This window comes from Pteropus medius, unplaced genomic scaffold (assembly GCF_902729225.1).
Source record: "Pteropus medius unplaced genomic scaffold, Ma_sr-lr_union100, whole genome shotgun sequence".
Taxonomy (NCBI): domain Eukaryota; kingdom Metazoa; phylum Chordata; class Mammalia; order Chiroptera; family Pteropodidae; genus Pteropus; species Pteropus medius.
In genome coordinates this window covers 1,273,007-1,291,698 of record NW_024348527.1, presented here as the reverse complement: position 1 = coordinate 1,291,698, position 18,692 = coordinate 1,273,007, and the positions used below count along the sequence as shown (strand labels likewise).

Genomic DNA, 18,692 nt, shown 5'->3' with positions numbered 1-18,692 from the left:
GCAGGGCGCCTCTGGGAGTTGCAGTTCGAGCTTAGTTCCCGGCCAGGAGGCGCCTTTGCTGCTTTCACCGACTCGGCCTATAGCAGCGCGAAACTACAAGTCCCAGGGACCCTCTCGGCCACCGTAGTCAAGTGGCCGATGGAATTGGCCCAGGATGACAGCTGGAGAATGGAGTCAGGTACTGGGAGCGGCTTCGTGTGGAACTGGGGTGGATGGTCGCTGTGGGGTATTGAGTCGGCCACGCGAAATGGGTGCGGAGTCATGGCAAGAGAGTTAGAGGTGCCTAAAGATCTTGTCCCATGAGGGCCCTGACCTGCAGTCGCAGGCGGAAGGGACAACAGAAGGAACTGAGTACTACCTCCTGAGCTCGTACTGGTGGCTGTGGTTACCCCCGCCCCCCCCGCCGCCGCCACAGGAGTGAAAAGACGTAGGGGTTAATTATTCCGACATCTCGGCAGAGAGGAATCAAGACAGAATTTTGTCACAGCAGTAATAGCATATGACACTATAGTAAGGTGATGTGCCAGGGTGATGCCAAAGGCATAGTGTGATGCCATAGGAACCACTTGATACCTAAGAGACCTCGGTGAGTCCATGGCCTGGTGACATCACAACTTGATGAGTGTCATGTTGATACTGTGGTATAGTATTGATCCTTTAATATCGTGATAATAACGATGGCATCGAGGCTGTGCTAGAATTATTAAGCTAACAGTGTTTCTATTTATGGAAATCCAAAATAGTGCCACAGCAAAAGAGATACAAAGCTTATCCTTTATAGGGCATATCCAGAAGAGCAGTATGCCAAAACTAGGTGATGATGAGAATACATTCAAGAAAGAGACTGATTATGTTATATTTATCTTGTTATGGTGTAGAACAGGGCTTGGAAAACTTTCTGTAAACAGCCAGTTAGTAAAAATTTTAGGCTTGTGGGCCAAAAAGCAAAATTCAGGATAATTTATAGATACTTATGCAACAAGAGGGAAAACAAATTTCAACAAGTGTTTATTGATGAAATTCAAAATATAATAATAGAGTACTTTTTGTAATACAGGGGTATTAGTGTGAATAATAGAATTCTTTTTTGGAGGGGCTAACATTTTATTTAATTGGGGCTCACAGTGTTCCCTATCATCATATTGTTCCAAATGTTCATCTGTTAACGCTGATCTGTAATGATATTGTACCTGTTTCATCTTTTTAAATGTCTTTCACATAGATAGGGACTGCCAAATACTGATATCAATCTACAAACATATTCTTGTTAATTTTTATTTAAATACATTTTTATCTCAAAATAGTTTTAGATTTGTAGAAAAGTTGCAAAGCTAGTGCAGAGTTCCTGTGTACCCATCACCCAGTTTCCCCTACTGTTCTTTTCCTATTTTACAGCTTTATTTAGATATATTTTACATATTATAAAATTCACCCATTTGGAGTGTTTAATTAAATTATTTTTAGTAACTTTACTGAGTGGTTCAACCTTCAACATAATCAGTTTTAGAACATTTTCACTCCCTCACTAAGATCCCTCATGCTCATTTATAGTTAATCTCGTTCTCACTCCCAGCCCCAGGTAACCACTAATCTATTTTCTGTCTACAAATTTACCTATTCTGGACATTTTACCTAAATGAAATTAGACAACATGTGGTCTTTTATGCCTGGCTTCTTTTACTTAGTGTAGTATTTTTGAGATTCATCCATATTGTAGGATGTATTAGTACTTCATTACTTTTTATTGCCAAATAGTATTCCATTTTATGGATATAATGTTTTGTCTGTCTACTCACTAGTTTGGCTATTGTGAATAATGCTGCTAAGAACATTCGTGTGCAGGTCTTCATGTGGACATATGTTTTCATTTCTCTTTGATATATGCCTCATGCTAGAATTACTGAATCATATGGCAAATATACGTTTAACTTTTAAAGAAACTGCAAAACTGTTTTCCAAAGTATCAGCACTATTTTGCATTACTACCAGCAATGTATGAGGGTGTCTGGTTTTCTACATCCTCACCAACTTTTGTTATCATCTGTCTTTTTATTATAGCCATTCTAAATATGTGTGAAATGATATCTCATTGTAGTTATAATTTGTATTTCCTTAATGACTAATGATCATGAGCATCTATTTGTGTACTTATTACCCATTCATCTATCTTATTCAGTGCAGTATCTGTACATATACGTTTTTCTATTTTTAAGTTGAGTTATTCTTTATTCTCTTTTTATTGAGTTGTAAGAATTATTTATGTATTCTATATCCAAGTCTCTGTCAGATACATGATATGTGGATATTTTCTCCCAGTCTGTTGCCGGTCTTTTCATTTTCTTAATGGTGTCTTTTGAAGTGAGAAAGGTTTTCATTTTGATAGGGTCCAATTTATCATTTCTTTCTTTTATGGACCATACTTTTAGTGTTGTACACTTTTTACAAGTGTGCAATTTAATGATTATTAGTATATTTTATAATTGTGTTACTATCACCACAGTCTTATTTAAAACATTTCCATCACTCTAAAATGAAACCTCATGCCCATTTTCAGTCACTCCCCATTTCCACTCCCAGCCCTAGGCAACCACCAGTCTATTTTCTGTCTCTCTGGATTTTCATTTCCTGGGCTTTCATGTAAATAGAATGATACAATATGTGGTGTTTTGTGTGTGGCTTCTTTCACTTAACATATTATTTTTGAAGTTTATCCAAATTTTAATATGTATCAGTACTTCGTTCCTTTTTATGGCTGAATGCTTTTCCATTCTATGGCTATACCTCCATTTTATTTATCCATTCATCAGTTGATGGGCATTTGGGTGGTTTCTACTTTTATTTATTATGAATAATGCTGCTGTAAACATTCATGTACAAGTTTCTGTGCAGACATGTTTCATTTCTCTTGGTACATATCTAGGAGCGGAATTGCTGGGCCACATTGTCGCTCTATATTTATCTTTGTGAAGAATTGCCAGAGTTCTTACCAAAATAAACTGTAGCATTTCCCCAGCAATGTATGAGGGTTTGAATTTCTCCACATCTCTATTAACACTTGTTAACATCTGTCTTTTTTATTATATTCATTCTAGTGAATGCGAAGTGATACCTAATTGTGAATTTGTTGCTTTGACTTATGACAACGTGGGAAGTGTATAAAGCATGTCTTCACTTGTGATTCAGACAATGTTAGTTGTTGAAATGACTTTCCTACAGTATAAATTTCACATATAAGTGCTGTTTTGCCTTGTAATTTTAGGTTGAATTAATTAAGAAACATTGTCAAGTCTGTAGCAAAAGCTAATTTCCAGAGCCATTCAGTGTTTGATAACAGTGGTTGAGGGCAACTCTTCCAAGTTTCAAAATGTGAAAGTCATTCCTACCTTGCTTATCATTTAAAAAACAAAAAGTGTACTTAATTCAGCTTGCTAGATGCAGTTCGCTGATGATTAGTGTAGAACAAATGTGTCCTATATGTAATAGATGTTTAATAAATATTTATCCAGTTGATTACAGAGGTGCAACAGGCTTGTTGTGTGGTATTCACAAAGGATTGGCTATAGTAACATTTCACCATAATATTATATCAAGGAATTGGATTTGATTGCTAGAAACAGCTGGAAAGACAACTACAGGTCCCTCTCCTACTGAGTGACTTGTTTGGGTAACCTTCTTTTATACACAGTGTATTGTGCTTTTATTTTATTTGTTATGACACGGCAGTTAACTTTGAATTCTGAGTCCCTTAAGGCCAAGGGTGAGGTACCCCTTGGCTTTTTGAAAGCTGCAAGACAAATAGATCGCTAAGGTAGAAGGTCACATCTCTTTTGTCTCTGGCCCCAAGTTATGGAGGAACAGCATGGTTGCTGTTTATCTTTGGAGAGTCAAAGGGCAGCCCTGTTAGGGACTGACTCCTTTGCTCAGAAGTTTGAATGTTCCCTATTGCCTTTTCTACTGGTCACCTAGATTCTAGGTCATAGAACAAGCGAAGTTAACCTTCTAGACTTAAAGAGTAATTCCAAGAATTAATCTATAAATATTATAGATCGCATGTGTCAGATATTGGGCTTATCTCATTTAATCTTTCATAATAACCCTACGAGGTAGATACTATTATCTCCCAGTCGCCACCTTTTTAAAAATGAGAATACAGGGTACAGAGAAGTGAAGTAACATGCCTAACGTCACACAATTTAGTAAAAGTTAGAGCTAAAATGGAAATGCAGGACTATTTTACTCCAAAGCCCTAGCATCTAACTACTGTAACATACTGTTCAATATTGTTGACAAAATTATGTGTAAACACAAACCTCAGATAATGCAATACTAATTCCTGTAAGAGCTCTTTCGGCTGTAACTCTACTATGATTGTGGGGAAATGACATGTTTTCCATGTTCTAGAACAATGCTGTCCAATAGAATTTGTGTGATGATGGAAAAGTTCTATATCTATACTGTTCTAAAATGGTAGCTGCTAGACACACTGAGCACCTGAAATGTGTCTAGGAACTAAATTTTTCATTGTATTTAATTTTAATCATTTTAAATTTAAATAGCTTCATATGGCTAGTGGTTATCATTTTGGACATGCAGAGAAAGGCAATTTCCCCCCATTTGCTCCTTTCTAATTATAACTAAATATTTTACCCAATGCAAATATTCTTTCCATAGCACAACTGGAAATGAATATATTCTACAGTGAAACAAACTTGAGGACATCCCACACAGGGTGTATGCAAATCAATTAATTGTATGGCAGTCACAGGAACAGGTTCTGGGTTATCCAGAATGAAACTTTTCTATTCCCACCAATTACTAGATAAAGTTTGAACAACCAGCCCAAAGACCCTTTGCAATTGATTTTTCATTGTTTGCAGATGTAATTTGTTTATGTGGCTTTTTGCAAGCACTTCACAATTGCCAGTTGCCCAGTTTAACATGAGATGTTTTAATCAGTGACTCTAATATTTTTTTAAGCATGTTTTTATCCTACAGATAAATGTCCTTGGTATTGTATATCACTGGCTTATATAAACCTTCCTCATTTAAAAGCTATCTCTGCATAAAACTGACATTGTTATAGGCTATTATAATAAAACATGTTATTTACTTACTCCTTAGGTTTTAACTTCCATGCTCTTGTTTTTGAGCTATTTGCTTTATAAGTGGTTTTTAATTTTTTATTATGAATGATAAAAGACTCACAAGAAGTTGCAAAAATAGTACAGAAAGGCTCCATATACTCTTCATCTGATTTACCCCAATCATTACATTTCACTTAATTATAATATGATATGAAAACCAGGAAATTGTCATTGGAATTATGTGTGAACACCTCTATGTTATTTTATCACATGTATAGATTTATGTAATCATCATCACAATCAAGATAGAGAAATAGTTCATCACTAGAACTATTTTATAGTCACACCCACCACTTACCCCACCATCTATAACCCTTGACAAATACTAATTTGTTCTGCTTCTTTATAATTTTGCATTTTGAGAATTTTAAATTAAAGGAATCATAAGATACATGGCATTCTCTAATTTTTCATCACTTAGCATAATGACCTTGAGATTCATCTAAGTTGATATGTATATCAGTAGACTTTTTTTAAATTGCTGTAAAGTGTTCCATGCTGTGGGTATACTACAATTTATTTAACCATTCACCTATTGAGGGGCATTTTGGTTATTTCCAGTTTGGGGCTATTACAACTAAAACTATTAAGAACATTTGAGTATAGGTGTTTTGTATATCTGTAAATTTTCATTTCTCTGAGATAAATGTCCAGGAAAGGAATTGCTGGATCATATGGTAAATGTATGTTTAGTTTTTATAGATGCTGACAGATTATTTTTCTAGACTGGCCGTACCATTTTACATTTCTACTGGCAATGTATGAAAGATCCAGTTTCTCTGCATCCTTGCCAGCATTGTCATTGTCATTGATTTTTATTTTAGCCATTCTGATAGGTGTGTAGCGATAGCTTATTATAATTTTATTTTTATTTCTCTAATGGCTAATGACGGTCACCATCTTTTCATGTGTTTATTTGCCATTCCTCTATCTTCTTCAGTGAAATGTCTCTTCGTGTCCTTAGCCCATTTTCTGATTGCTTTATTTTATTGTTGAATTTTGAGAATTCTTTATTCTAGATACAAGTTCTTTGTCATATATGTAGTTTGCAAATATTATGTACCAGTCTATGACTTGTCTGTTTATTTTATTAATAGGATTTTTCACAGAACAAGAATGTTTAATTTTGATGATGTCCAATTCATTGATTTTTTTTTCTTTTATGGATTGTGCTTTTGTTATGTCTAACAAATCTTCACCAAAATCTAGCTCTCAAAGATTTTCTCTGATATTTTCTTCTCAAAATTTTAAAGTTACATTTTACATTCAGGTCCATGGTCCATTTTGGAGTAATTTTTGTATATAGTGTGAGGTTTAGGTTGAGGTTAATTTGTTAACTATGGATATATAATTGCTTCAACTTCATTGAATTGTTTTTGTACTGTAATAAAAAAACGAGTATGCTGTACTTGCATAGGCCTATTTCTCGGTTCTCTGTTTTGATTCATCTTTGTGTTTGTCCCTCTGCCACACCACAATCATGATTACTATAGCTCTACAATAAGTTTAACAATCAGGTAGAATGATTCCTCGTACTTTATTATTATTTTTTTAATATTGTTTGTTTCTTTGCCTTTCCCTATACATTTAGAATAAGCTTGCCTATATCTAAAAAAAATCGCTGGAATGTTGATAGGAGTTGTATTAGAACTGTATATCAGTTTAGGGAGAACTGACATCTTTATTATGTTGAGTCTTCCAATCCATGAACAGGGTATCTCTCTGTTTATTTAGAACTTCTTTTATTTTTTCTAATAGCATTTCATCATTTTCAGTGTTGTGTAGTTTTCAGCATTCAAGTCATGTACTCGTTTTGTTAGAATTTCAATTTTTGAGTGACTGTGAATGGTATTTTATTTTAAATTTAGATTTCCATGTGTTCATTGCTAATATATAGTAATACAATTGATTTTTGAGTTTTGTATGATGATCTTGCGCCCTGAAATGTTGCTAAATTTACTGATTAAGTTCTAGGAAGTTCTGATTGATTTCTTGGAATTTTCTTTGTAGACCATCTGCAAATAGGGACAGTGGTATTCCTTCCTTATTACTCTATATGCTTTTTATTTCTTTTTCTTCCCTTATTGTTCTGGCTAGGACTTCTAGTATTATGTTGAATAGTAATGGTGAGAGCTGAACCCTTGTCTTGTTTCTAGTCTTAGGAGAGAAGCAGTCTTTCAGCATTAAGTGTGATGTTAACTGTTGTCATTTTTTGGGGGTAGATATTCTTTTTAAAGTTGAAGCAATTGCCCCTTCAATTCCTATTTCTTGAAGACTCATCATGAATGAGTGGCGAATTTTGTCAAACAGCTTTTTCTGTGTTGATTAATGTGACCATGAGATTTTTCTTGGTCTGTTAATATTTTGGATTGCCCTGATTGATTTTCAAGCATTGAACCAGTCTTGTATATCTGGAATAAATCCATGTGGTCATAGTGTATAAATTTGTTTATATATTGCTGAGTTCTAATGTTGCAATGTTAATATGTTGTTAAGGATTTTTATGTATTTATGAATGATATTGGCTTGTTATTTAATTTTTTGGTACTGTCTTTTCTGATTTTGGTATCAGCGAAATATTGGCCTTATAATAAGAATTGGGAAGTAATCTCTCTTCTTTTATTTTCTTGAAGAGATTACATAATGTTATTGATTCTCCTTTAAGTGGTTGGTAGAATTCGCCAGTATAACCATCTGGGCCTGGAGATTTTTTTTTTTTTTTTTTTTGGAAGTTTTTAAAGTACAGATTAAATTTCCTTAGTAGTTATAGAACTACTCAAATTATCTATTTCACATTGGGCGAATTTGTGTTTGTGTTTTTCAAGGAATTGGTCCAATTTATCTAAATTGTAAAATTTAGGTGTAGATTTGTTTGTAGTATTCCTTTATTATCCTTTTGGTGTCTGCAGAGTCTCTAGAGATATCTCCTGTCTCGTTCTTATATTAATAATTTGTGTCTTCTCTCTTTTTTTGTCAGTCTTGCTAGAGTTTTGTCTGTTTTGTTGATATTTTCAAAGACCCAGCTCTGTATTTCATTGATTTTCTCTATTGTTTCTCAGTTTTCATCTCATTGATTTCTGCTCTTATCTTTATTATTTCCTTCCTTCTGCTTGCTTTGGGTTTATTTTGCTTTTCTTTTTCTAGTTTCTTAAGGTAGGGTTTTTTTTTGTTTTTTTGTTTTTTAATTTGATACTTTTCTTCTTTTCTAAAGTAAGCATTTAGTGCTATAAATTTCCCACTCAATGGTGGTTTAGCTGCATGCCACATTTTTTTTTTTTTATGGTAAAGATACATAATATGAGATCTACTCTCAATAAAATTTTAACTGTACATTACAGTATCGTTAACTATAGGCATATGTTGTACAGCAAATCTCTAGAACTTTTTGATCTTGCATGATTGAAACCCTATACCCATTGAACAAGTCCCCATTTTTCCTCCCCCTAGCTTTTGGCAACCACCATTCCACTTTCCGTTTCTATGAGTTTGACTACTTTAGCTATCTTGTGTAAGTGGAATGATACAATATTTGATCTTCTCTGACTGGTTTATTTCACTTAGCCTTATGTCCTTAAGGTTCATCCATGTTGTAGCATATGACAGGGTTTCCTTTTTATGTGGCAGACTGATATTCTATTGTACGTATATGCCACACTTTCTTCATCCATTTATCTGCTAGTACACAGGTTATTTCGACCTGTTGGCTATTGTGAATAATGCTGCAATGAACATTGGAGTGCAAATATCTCTTCAAGATCTCAATTTCAATTCTTTTGGATAAATACCCAGAAGTGGAATTGCTGGATCATATGGTAGTTCTATTTTTAATTTTTTAAAAATTGCCATACTGTTTTCCATAGTGGCTGCACCATTAGTTCATTCCCACCAGCAGTGCTCAAGACTTCCAGTTTCTCCACATCCTCATCAACACTTGTTATTTTCTATTTTTTTTTATAATGGCCATACTAACAAGTGTGAGATGATACCTCCTTGTGGTTTTGATTTACATTCCCCTGATGATTAGCGATGTTGAACATATTTTCATATATCTGTTGCCATTTGCATGTCTTCTTTTGGAAAAAATGTCTATTCAAATTCTTTGCCTATTTTAAAAGTTATTTGGTTTTTTGTTATTGAGTTGTAGCAGTTCCTTATATATTTTGGGTGTTAACCCCTTATCAGACATATAGTTTACCAATTTTCTTCTGTCCCATAGGTTACCTTTTGATTCTGTTGCTTCCTTTGGTGTGTATAAGTTCTTAATTGGATGTAGTCCTTCTTGTCTGTTTTTTCATTAATTGCCTGCTCTTTTGGTATCATATCCAAAAAGTCAGTGCTAAGGCCTATGCGAAGCTTTTCTCCTATGATTTCATCTAGGCATATACTTTTAGGTCTTATGTTAAAGTCTTTAATTTTTAGTTGATTTTTATGTGTAGCATAAGATAAAGATTTAATTTCATTCTTTTGCATGTAAATATCCAGTTTGCCCAATACTATTTGTTGAAGACACTATCCCTTCTCCATTGTGTACTCCTGGCATCCTTGTTGTGACTGTATATATTTGGGTTTATTTCTGGGTACTCCATTCTATTCCACTGATCTACAGGTCTCTCTATATGCCAGTACTATACTGTTTTGATTACTGTAACTTTGTAATATATTTTGAAATTAGAAAGTGTGAGGTCTCTAGCTTTGTTCTTCTTTCTCAAGATTCTTTTGGCTATTTGGGTTCCTTTATAGTTCCATATGAATTTTAGGATTGTTTTTTTTTTTTCTATTTCTGTAAAGAAATCCATTGAAAATTTAATAGGAATCACATTGAAGGTATGGATTTATTTGGAAAGTGTGCACATTTGAACAATATTGTCTTCCAGTCCATGAACACATAATCTCTCCATTTATTTGTGCCTTTAAATTCCTTTCATCAATGTTTTGTAATTTTCAGTGTACAAGTCATTTGCCTCCTTGGTTAAATTTATTCCTAAATATTTTATTCTTTTTTGATGCTATTTTAAATGGAATTGTTTTCTAAATTTCCTTTTCAGAGAGTGTGTTGTTAGTATATAGAAACATAAACAATATTTGTATGTTAATTTTGTATCCTGTAAAGACTTACTATTTAGAGTATATGCTGAATGCATTTAATATTTCTGAAAATTTTTATGGAATTTTAGGGTTTTTCTACATATAAGGTCATGTCATATACAGAGATGATTTTACTTCTTACTTTCTGATTTGAATACCTTTTATTTCTTTTTCTTGCATAATTGTTCTGGGTAGGACACCCCTGCTATGTGGAACTGAAGTGGAGAGAGTGGGAATCCTTGTCTTGTTCCTGATCTTAGAGGAAATCTTTCCATTTTTCACCATTGAGTATGATGTTATCTGTGTACATTTTTATATATTGCTTTTATTATGTTGAGGTAATTTCCTTTTATGCTTAATTTGTTGAACTTAGAATACTCAACTTTTCAACATGAAAAAGTGTTAAACTTTGTCAAATGCTTTTTCTGCATCTATTGAGATGATTATGTGATTCTCTGCCTTCATTCTGTTAATGTAGTGTATCACATTGATGTGCATATGTAGAATCGTCATTGCATCTCAGGGATAAATCTCACTTGGTCATGGTGTATGATAATTTTAATGTGCTGTTGAATTTGATTTGCTAGTATTTTGTTAAAGATTTTTACATCTGTATACATCAGGGATATTTGCCTATAGTTTTCTTTTCTTATAGTGTCTTCTTCTGGCTTTGATATCAGGATAGTGATGGCCTCACAAAATGAGTTTAAAATTGTTTCCTCCCTTTCAGTGTTTTGGAGGAGTTTGAGAAGGATTTGCTTTCAAAACTTTTTAAAAAAGAATAAGGTTAATTCTTTAAATTAAGTATTAACTTAAAGAATGGATTTAAAGTTAATTCTTTAAAAGAAGTTAATTCTTTAAATGTTTGATAGAATTTACAAATGAATCTATCTGGTTCTGAGCTTTTCTTTTTTGGGAGGTTTTTGATACTGATTCAGTCTCCTTAGTAGTTATAGTTCTGTTCAGATTTTCTGATCCTTTATGATTCAGTCTTGGTAAGTTGTGTATTCCTAGGAGTTTATTTCTTCTAGGTTATCTAATTTGTTGGCTATGTAATTGTTCATAGTTTATATAATTGTTATATAATTGTCCATAGGTTATATAATTGTTCATAGTAGTCTTTCATAATTCTTTTAATTTCTGTGGCATCAGTTATGATATCTCCTTTAATTTATGATTTTATTTATTGGAATATTCTCTTCTTTTAGTTAATATAGCTAAAGCTTTGTTGATTTTGTTGGTATTTTAAAAAGCAACAACTTTTATTATTAATTTTTTCTATTGTTTTTCTGTTCTGTATTTTGTTTGTTTCTGCTTTAATCTTAATTATTTCATTCCTTCTTCTAACTTTGGACCTGGTTTGTTCTCCTTTTTCTAGTTCCTTGAGGTACGATGTTAGATTATTTATTTTAGAGCTTTCTTCTTTTTTTCTGAATAACAGAGTTTAATGAACAACCTTTCGGAGAGGATGTAAACCTGGACTGTGGAGAAAGAATGCCGTACTATCTCTGATTTAAGTATAAAGAGTTCAAAAGCCAAATTCAAAAGCCAAACCACATTTTAGACAAGTAATAAATAATCCGCAAAGTAAGTGAAAGTGAAAATGGCTTCCAGGAGAAATGCATGACACCTGAAGACATTGCTATGTACAAGAAGCATATAATTATTACATTTAAAAATAATTTCAATTAACCAAAGAGACAAAAAAAAATTGAACTATGTAGCAAAATGCAAACTTTCAACTATATTAATTCTAAAAAATACTGTAATTTCATGGAGGGAGACTAATGTTTACCTGAAGAAGAGACTTCATTAAAGCTTCTAATACTTAATGGATTTTATTAAAAATATATGATCAAGGCCACAGAAATATAAAATACCTTTTAATAAACCGATTTTTCTTCTTTAAAAAGTGTTACCTATAAGCTTTTATAGGTATCTTTAAAGAAATTTAAAGATAATGATTCAAAAACTGTCAGTATTTCTGGGTAAGGCTGAAGACCCATTTGCTTGTTGTCTTTTAACTTTTGTACTATGAATTTGACAAATTCTTCTCCTTGAATGTCAGTGGTGTCCAGTAATTGTCTGATTTTTGCGGTCCTTGTGGGTTTGGTGTTAATAAATCCATAGCCTCCTTTATGATCAAGTCCCTGGACAGAAGGGCATCTAGCAACTGGTTAAGGCAGGCTTCTGTCATCTAGCTCACAATGTCCTTTTACTCTGGATCCACTGTTGGGCCACACCAGGCTGTGATCACTCTGAATTTTCCTCAGCCAAGAGTGGATTTTTTATTGCCGAAGAGCATGGGCCCATCTAGTGGTCACAGAATCTCATCCTCTGAGCCAGACACGTTGCCATCCCAACTGTGATTTACTGGATGGTGGTGCAGCATAGAGAAGTCCTGAGTTTTCTGGATAAAAAAAAATCATTGTCTTGAGGAGCTGACAGGGACCTTGAGGTTCCAGGAGAACCACTACTTTTTTGGAGCTGAGAGGATCCACATAATTCCTTCTGTGGACCATGATTTAGAGACACATTCAGAGATTGCTCTGTTTTCTTCTTGTCACATATATAAATAGTGCTTGAAGTGCTCTGTAACTTTGTTTTCTTTAGTTGTATAACATCAAGTAAAGTTATCTCTTCAAGTGTTCTCGGGACTGGTTCAAGTTTTATTAAACGTTTTAAGAAGGACAGCTTTTTATCTAGATTTTGTGTCCATCTGCCTTCTGTGAGAGAGATCAGTGCTCACTGAGGTATATCAAATGACAATCTTTCTTCACTAATGTCATGTCGATGTCCTTGTGACACACTGTACATAATCTGCAAAAGATTGGTGACTTCCTCAAAAGGCTGTTTTCTGGATGAGACTTCCTATGCGATAACTGCATAGCTATATATACCATGCTTAACACTGACTCTTGATATTTGTCAACATTCATAGTTTTCAGATGGCATATAGATAATTGTCCCTCCTTCTGGTGGAGATTTACAACTTCATGATTTCGACAGGGACATCATGTGCCATTTTGATAAACCAAAATCTGCAATCTTAACATGAAATTCATTATCCAATAAGATATTTTGAGTCTTCAAGTCATGATGAAGTAGAGGAGAAGTCATATTGTGCAGATAATTTATACCCAGTGCAATTTCATGAAGCATGCAGAATCTCAATGGAAGGCAACATCAGGATATTCAGTTTTCCTATATAGGAGTTTATTTAATGATCCATTTGGCATATATTCCCCAAAATTCAGGCTCATTGCAAATTCACGAAATTGGAAGAGTGTAACAAAATCTAGCTTTGTGTAAAATTTCAGTGTAAGACATCATTTCTTTCACTGTCCACCAGCAGGGTGTGAATGTGCAGGTGCTTCACGGCCATCTGCATGCACCCATTCGTGTGGCGTGTAGAAGACACAGTACTGGATGTGCCATGGCTGAGGAAACCGCAGGTCGATGAGCTGGTGCAAAGGCACCTCAGTGCTCGCTGAGGTATATCAAATGTTCTTGAAACAGGGGTCGGGCTGTGCTGCCAGCTCATGGATGATGCACACCCCTCCTCCTCCTGGCATGAGCTGTGTTGCCAGGCTGCCCATCCCTGCCCAGTGCATCAGCCGCTGCTTTTCCCAGGTCAAACCGACTATCGTCTGGAGACCCGTGGCTTTTGAGCTCTCTCTCTCTTTTTTTTTTTTAAATGTAACCATTTATCAATCACTATGAACTTTCCTCCTAGTATAGCTGTTGCTTCATTTCTATAAGTTTTGGCATGTTGTGCTTTCATTTTCATTTGTCTCAAGATATTTACTAAATTTCCTTTCGGCTTCTCTGACTAATTGGTTATTCAAGAGTGTTTTTATTTAATTTCCATATATTTGTGAATTTTCCAGGTTTTCTTCTGCCATTAAGTTCTAGTTTCATTCCACTGTGTCAGGAAAATATAGTTGGTGTGACCTCAGTCTTTTAAAATTTGTTAAGAATTGTTTTGTGATTTAACATATGGTTTCCCCTAGAGAATGTTCTGTGTGCCCTTGGGAAGAATGTATTCTGTCGCTGTTGGGTGGAATGTTTTATTTATTTCTCTTAGACTCATTTGATCTGTAGTGTTGCTCACATCTTTTGTATCCTTGTTAATCTGTCTAAATGTTTTATACCTTACTGAAAGTGAAGTGTCAAAATCCCCTATTATTATTGTGTTGCCACTTATATCTCCCTTCAGTTTGGCAGTGTTTGCTTCATATATCTGAGTCCTCTGATGTTGAATGCTTTATATTTATAATTGTTATGACCTGGTGAATCAACCCTTTTATTATTATGTAAAAGCTTTCTTTGCCTTTTTTCGACAGGTTTTGACTTAGTCAATTTTGTCTGATATAATTATAGCCAACTCTACTCTATTTTGGTTACATTTTAGATGGAATATTTTTTTCCATCCTTTCTCTTTTAGCTTATGTTTTCCCTTAAATATAAATTGAATCCCTTGTAGACAGCATGTAGTTGGGAAATGAGTTTTTATCCATCAGCTACTCTATATCTTTCGATTGGGGAATTTAATCCATTTTCATTTAAAGTAATCATTGATTGGGAAGGTCCTACTATTGCCATTTTGTTAATTATTTTCTATTTTGTATCTCTTATCTCTCTTTTCCTCCCTGGTTGCCTGCCTTCCTTTCATTGATTTATTTGTTTATTTGTTTTTAGTGACATGATTTGATTTCTTTCTGATTTTCTTTTGTGTATCTTCTATACATATTTTCTTTGTGGTTACCATGGGGCTTGTATCAAACTTATTATAATTATAATCATCTATTTAAACTGATAACTTCAATTACATACAAATACTTTTTACTTCTACCCCCACCCCACCACATCTTACGTTACTGATGTCACATGTTACACCTTTTTATATTATGCATCCATTAACACATTTTTATAGTTATAGTCACTTTTATACTTTTGTCTTTTAACTTGATACCAGAATTAAAATGATTTACACACCACTGTCACAGGATTCAGTGTTCTGTATTTGTCTATATATTTACCTTTACCAGTGAGCTTTATACTTTCATATGCTTTTGTGTTTCTGTATAGTGTCTTCTCATTTCTCTTTAACGTTGGATGGATCTAGTGACAAGGAACTGCCTCAGCTTCTGTTTATCTTGGGAAGTCTATTTCTCCTTTATTTTTGAAGTATAATTTTGCTGAATATAGTATTCTTTGTTGATGTTTTTTTCTTTCAGTGCTTTGAATGTGTTATCCTACTCTGTTATAGGGATTTTCTTGTCACAACGAGTTGCTTTTCTGTTAGCTAGAGATTCTGGGGTTTCTGAAACCTTTTGGGCAGGATGCAACTTCTGTAGGCCTATGCATCCAATTTCCCAATTAGAGAGACTTGCCAGTTTCTCCTTCAGGAGCTTGTAATCTCTTGCTCCCATTGGTGTCTGTGCCAATGTATATTCTCTGGTTCTACAGCAGCAAGCCACCCCATTCTCTTTTGTTTTCAGTGGCCAGTAGATATCCAATGCATGCCAGCTCCCTGTCAGTGCCCCAATTCAGGTAACACAAATAATGGTCCCTTGGGCAACCCTCTGAAAAGCCAGAATATTGGACGTACATTCCGCTCATCTCCTTCTCTCTTGAGGGAGAAGCCTCAAGTGGTGCACCTTCTGATTGCACTGAGTCATGTGATCCCCGGTAAGCTGTACTCTGCTTTTCTTTGTTTTTAGTAGTCCCCAGGCATTCGAACTATAGCAGTTCCATCAGTGCTGAGTGAGGTGAGACGGACACCATTTTGTTAGGCAGCCCTCCAAAAAGCCAGAATGTTGAAGGCATGCTGTACTCTTTACTTTCCCTCTGGAGTTGTGGGCTGGGGCATTCTCTCCCGGCACTGACCTATACCAGCTTAGGGAAGGGTCCATATGAGTAAAGTTAAATTGCTCTTCTTACTTGTTCCAGTGGAGCTGTTCTGAGCTTTTTGCTCAACTGGGGTTCTGTAACTTCCTAACTGGATTCTGGAAATCTTAAAAGTTGTTTTGGTTCATGTATTGTTGTTAAATCAGTGTTTCTGTGGTGGAGAACTAGGGCTAGGGCTTCCTGTTCTGTCATCTTGCTTGCTTGCCACATATTTTGATGTTGTATTTTTCTTTTCATTCAGTGCAATGTATTTTTTTTTTTACTTCCTTCGAGACTTCCTCTTTGACCAATTAATTAGTTGGAGGTGTGTTGTTTAATTTCCAAATGTTTGCAGACTTTCCTTCTGTTTTTGGTTTCTAGTTTGATTCCATTGTGGTCAAGGAAATATTCTGTTCCATTCCAGTTCACTTAAATCGGTTCAGATTTGTTTAATGACTCAGGATATGGTCTATCTTGGTAAATGTTTCATGGGAGCTTGAAAAATGTTTATTTTGCTGTTATTAGGCAGAGTGTTCTATTTATGTCAATTATAATCTGTTGGTTGATTGTGTTTACATCTTATATATCTTTAGTTATTTTTTGTCTAGTAGATTTATCACTTTCTGAAAGGGAATTTTTGAATTTTTCAACTACAATTGTTGATTTGTCATTTCTCTTTTTATTTATCTGAGTTTTTGCTCATGTATTTAAGGCAATCTGTTTTTTTTGGTGCATACCTTTTTAAGATTGTTATGCCTTCTTGGCGGATTGAAACTTTTATCATTAAGCAATTTCCCTCTATCCCTGGCAATTTTCTTTATTCTGAAGTTTACTTTATCTGATATAAATATATACACTATTGTTTTTTTTTTTAAATCATTGTTTGCCTGGTATATCTCTTTTTTACTCTTATATTTTCAATCTACCTATATTGTTATATTTGAATCATATAACTTGTTTTTAAATATAATTAATTTTTGCAGTTTTATTGAGATATAATTGACATATACCATTGTATAAGTTTAAGGTATATAACATAATGATTTGATATATGTATATATTACAAAAATGATTACCACAATACATTTAGTTAACGTCCATCAGCTCTCATAGTTACACATTTTTCTCTTGTGATGTGAACTTTTAAGATCTGCTCTTTGAGCAACTTTCAAATATATAATACAGTATTGTTAACTATAGTCGTCATGTCATATTTTACATTCCCCAGAATTTATTTATCTATACTTGGAAGTTTGTACCTTTTGACCACCTTCATCCAATTCTCCCACCCCCATCCCCTACCTCTGGCAACCACCAGTCTGATATCTGTTCCTATGAGTTTTTACCTCATGTAAGCGAGATTCCAATCGAGTTACTTCTTGACAGCATATAGTTGGGTCATGCTTTTAATCTACTCTGCTAGTGTTTGACAATGGCAACAAATTCTCTTAGTTTTCCTTCATCTGAGAATGTCTTGATTTCCAGGACATTTTGTTTGTTTGTTTGTTTTTTGCAGGATATAGAACTCTGGTTGACAGTTTTTTGCTCTTGCACTTGAAAAATGTGCCATTTCTTTTGGATTCCATAGTATTTGATGAGAAATCTGCTCTCATTCTAATTGTTTCCCTCCTGTAAGTAAGTCATAAATTCTCTCTCATTGCTTTCAAGATTTGTTCTTTTTCTTTAGTTTTTAGGAATTTGATTATTATGTGTCTTCGTGTGAAATTATTTTTATTTATTCTGTCTGGGGTTTGCTCAGCATCTTGAAGATGTAGGTTTATGGGTTTTGCCAAATTTGGGAAGTATTCAACCATTTTTTTATTTTATTAAATAACTTGATTTTTAGAGCCATTTGAGGTTCATTAGACATTATTTTTTAATACATCTTCAGCCCCACACATTTTCTTTTCTCATTCTGGAACTCTGATGACTATTTAATACATTGTTATAGTCCTTTATGGCTCTGAAGTGCTATTCACTTTTTTTTTAAGTTTCTTCTCTCTGTTATTCAGATTACTTAATTTCTATTGTTCTATCATCGGTTTCACTGATTCTTTCCTGTACTGTCTTCATTTCACTGTTGATACTGTCTAGTGTGGTTTTCATTTTGGTTATTATGATTTTTCAGTACTAAAGAGCATTTGTTTATTTCTCCTTTATAACTTCTGTGTCTTTGCTGAGACTTTCTATTTTTTAAATTTGTTTTAAGCATGTGGGGTGGTGCTTGGTGCTTGGCTAGAGTATGTGAGTTATTGTCTAAAAGTTTTTTTGTTTGGCTAGGCCCTCTTTCCTATTCTTTTGGCTAGAGCTTTTGGGGGGACTTGTTTTTGTCTGTATTCATTGGTATTTCTAGGTTGCTGGCTTCTTCATCACCCGGTCCAGGATGTATACTCAAAAACCTGGGGAAGTCATTTCCAGGTCATTACTTGGGTCTTGAGGTTCCTAGCCAGTCTGTCTTCTTCTCTCTTTCAAAGATATCTATATATCTATCTATATCTATCTATATCTATATCTATATCTATATCTATATCTATATCTATATCTATATCTATATCTATATCTATCTATACA

The 18,692-nt window shown here is 34.1% G+C and overlaps 1 protein-coding gene and 1 pseudogene across 3 annotated transcripts in view; one reads left to right on the top strand and one right to left on the bottom strand.

The window, feature by feature from the left end:
* ATG4A (autophagy related 4A cysteine peptidase) overlaps positions 1 to 18,692 on the top strand; it is a 57,815-nt gene that overhangs the window by 2,491 nt on the left and 36,632 nt on the right. Inside the window, exon 2 of one of the 3 annotated variants that reach the window (XM_039879707.1) lies at positions 5 to 178. In XM_039879707.1, coding sequence (XP_039735641.1) covers positions 5 to 178 — 174 coding nt within the window. Of the gene's footprint in view, positions 1 to 4; positions 179 to 18,692 lie in introns of those variants that run through there. The other 2 variants (XM_039879708.1, XM_039879710.1) reach the window with 2 other exon arrangements.
* LOC120616377 (receptor-interacting serine/threonine-protein kinase 2-like) overlaps positions 12,149 to 18,692 on the bottom strand; it is a 13,058-nt pseudogene continuing 6,514 nt past the window's right edge.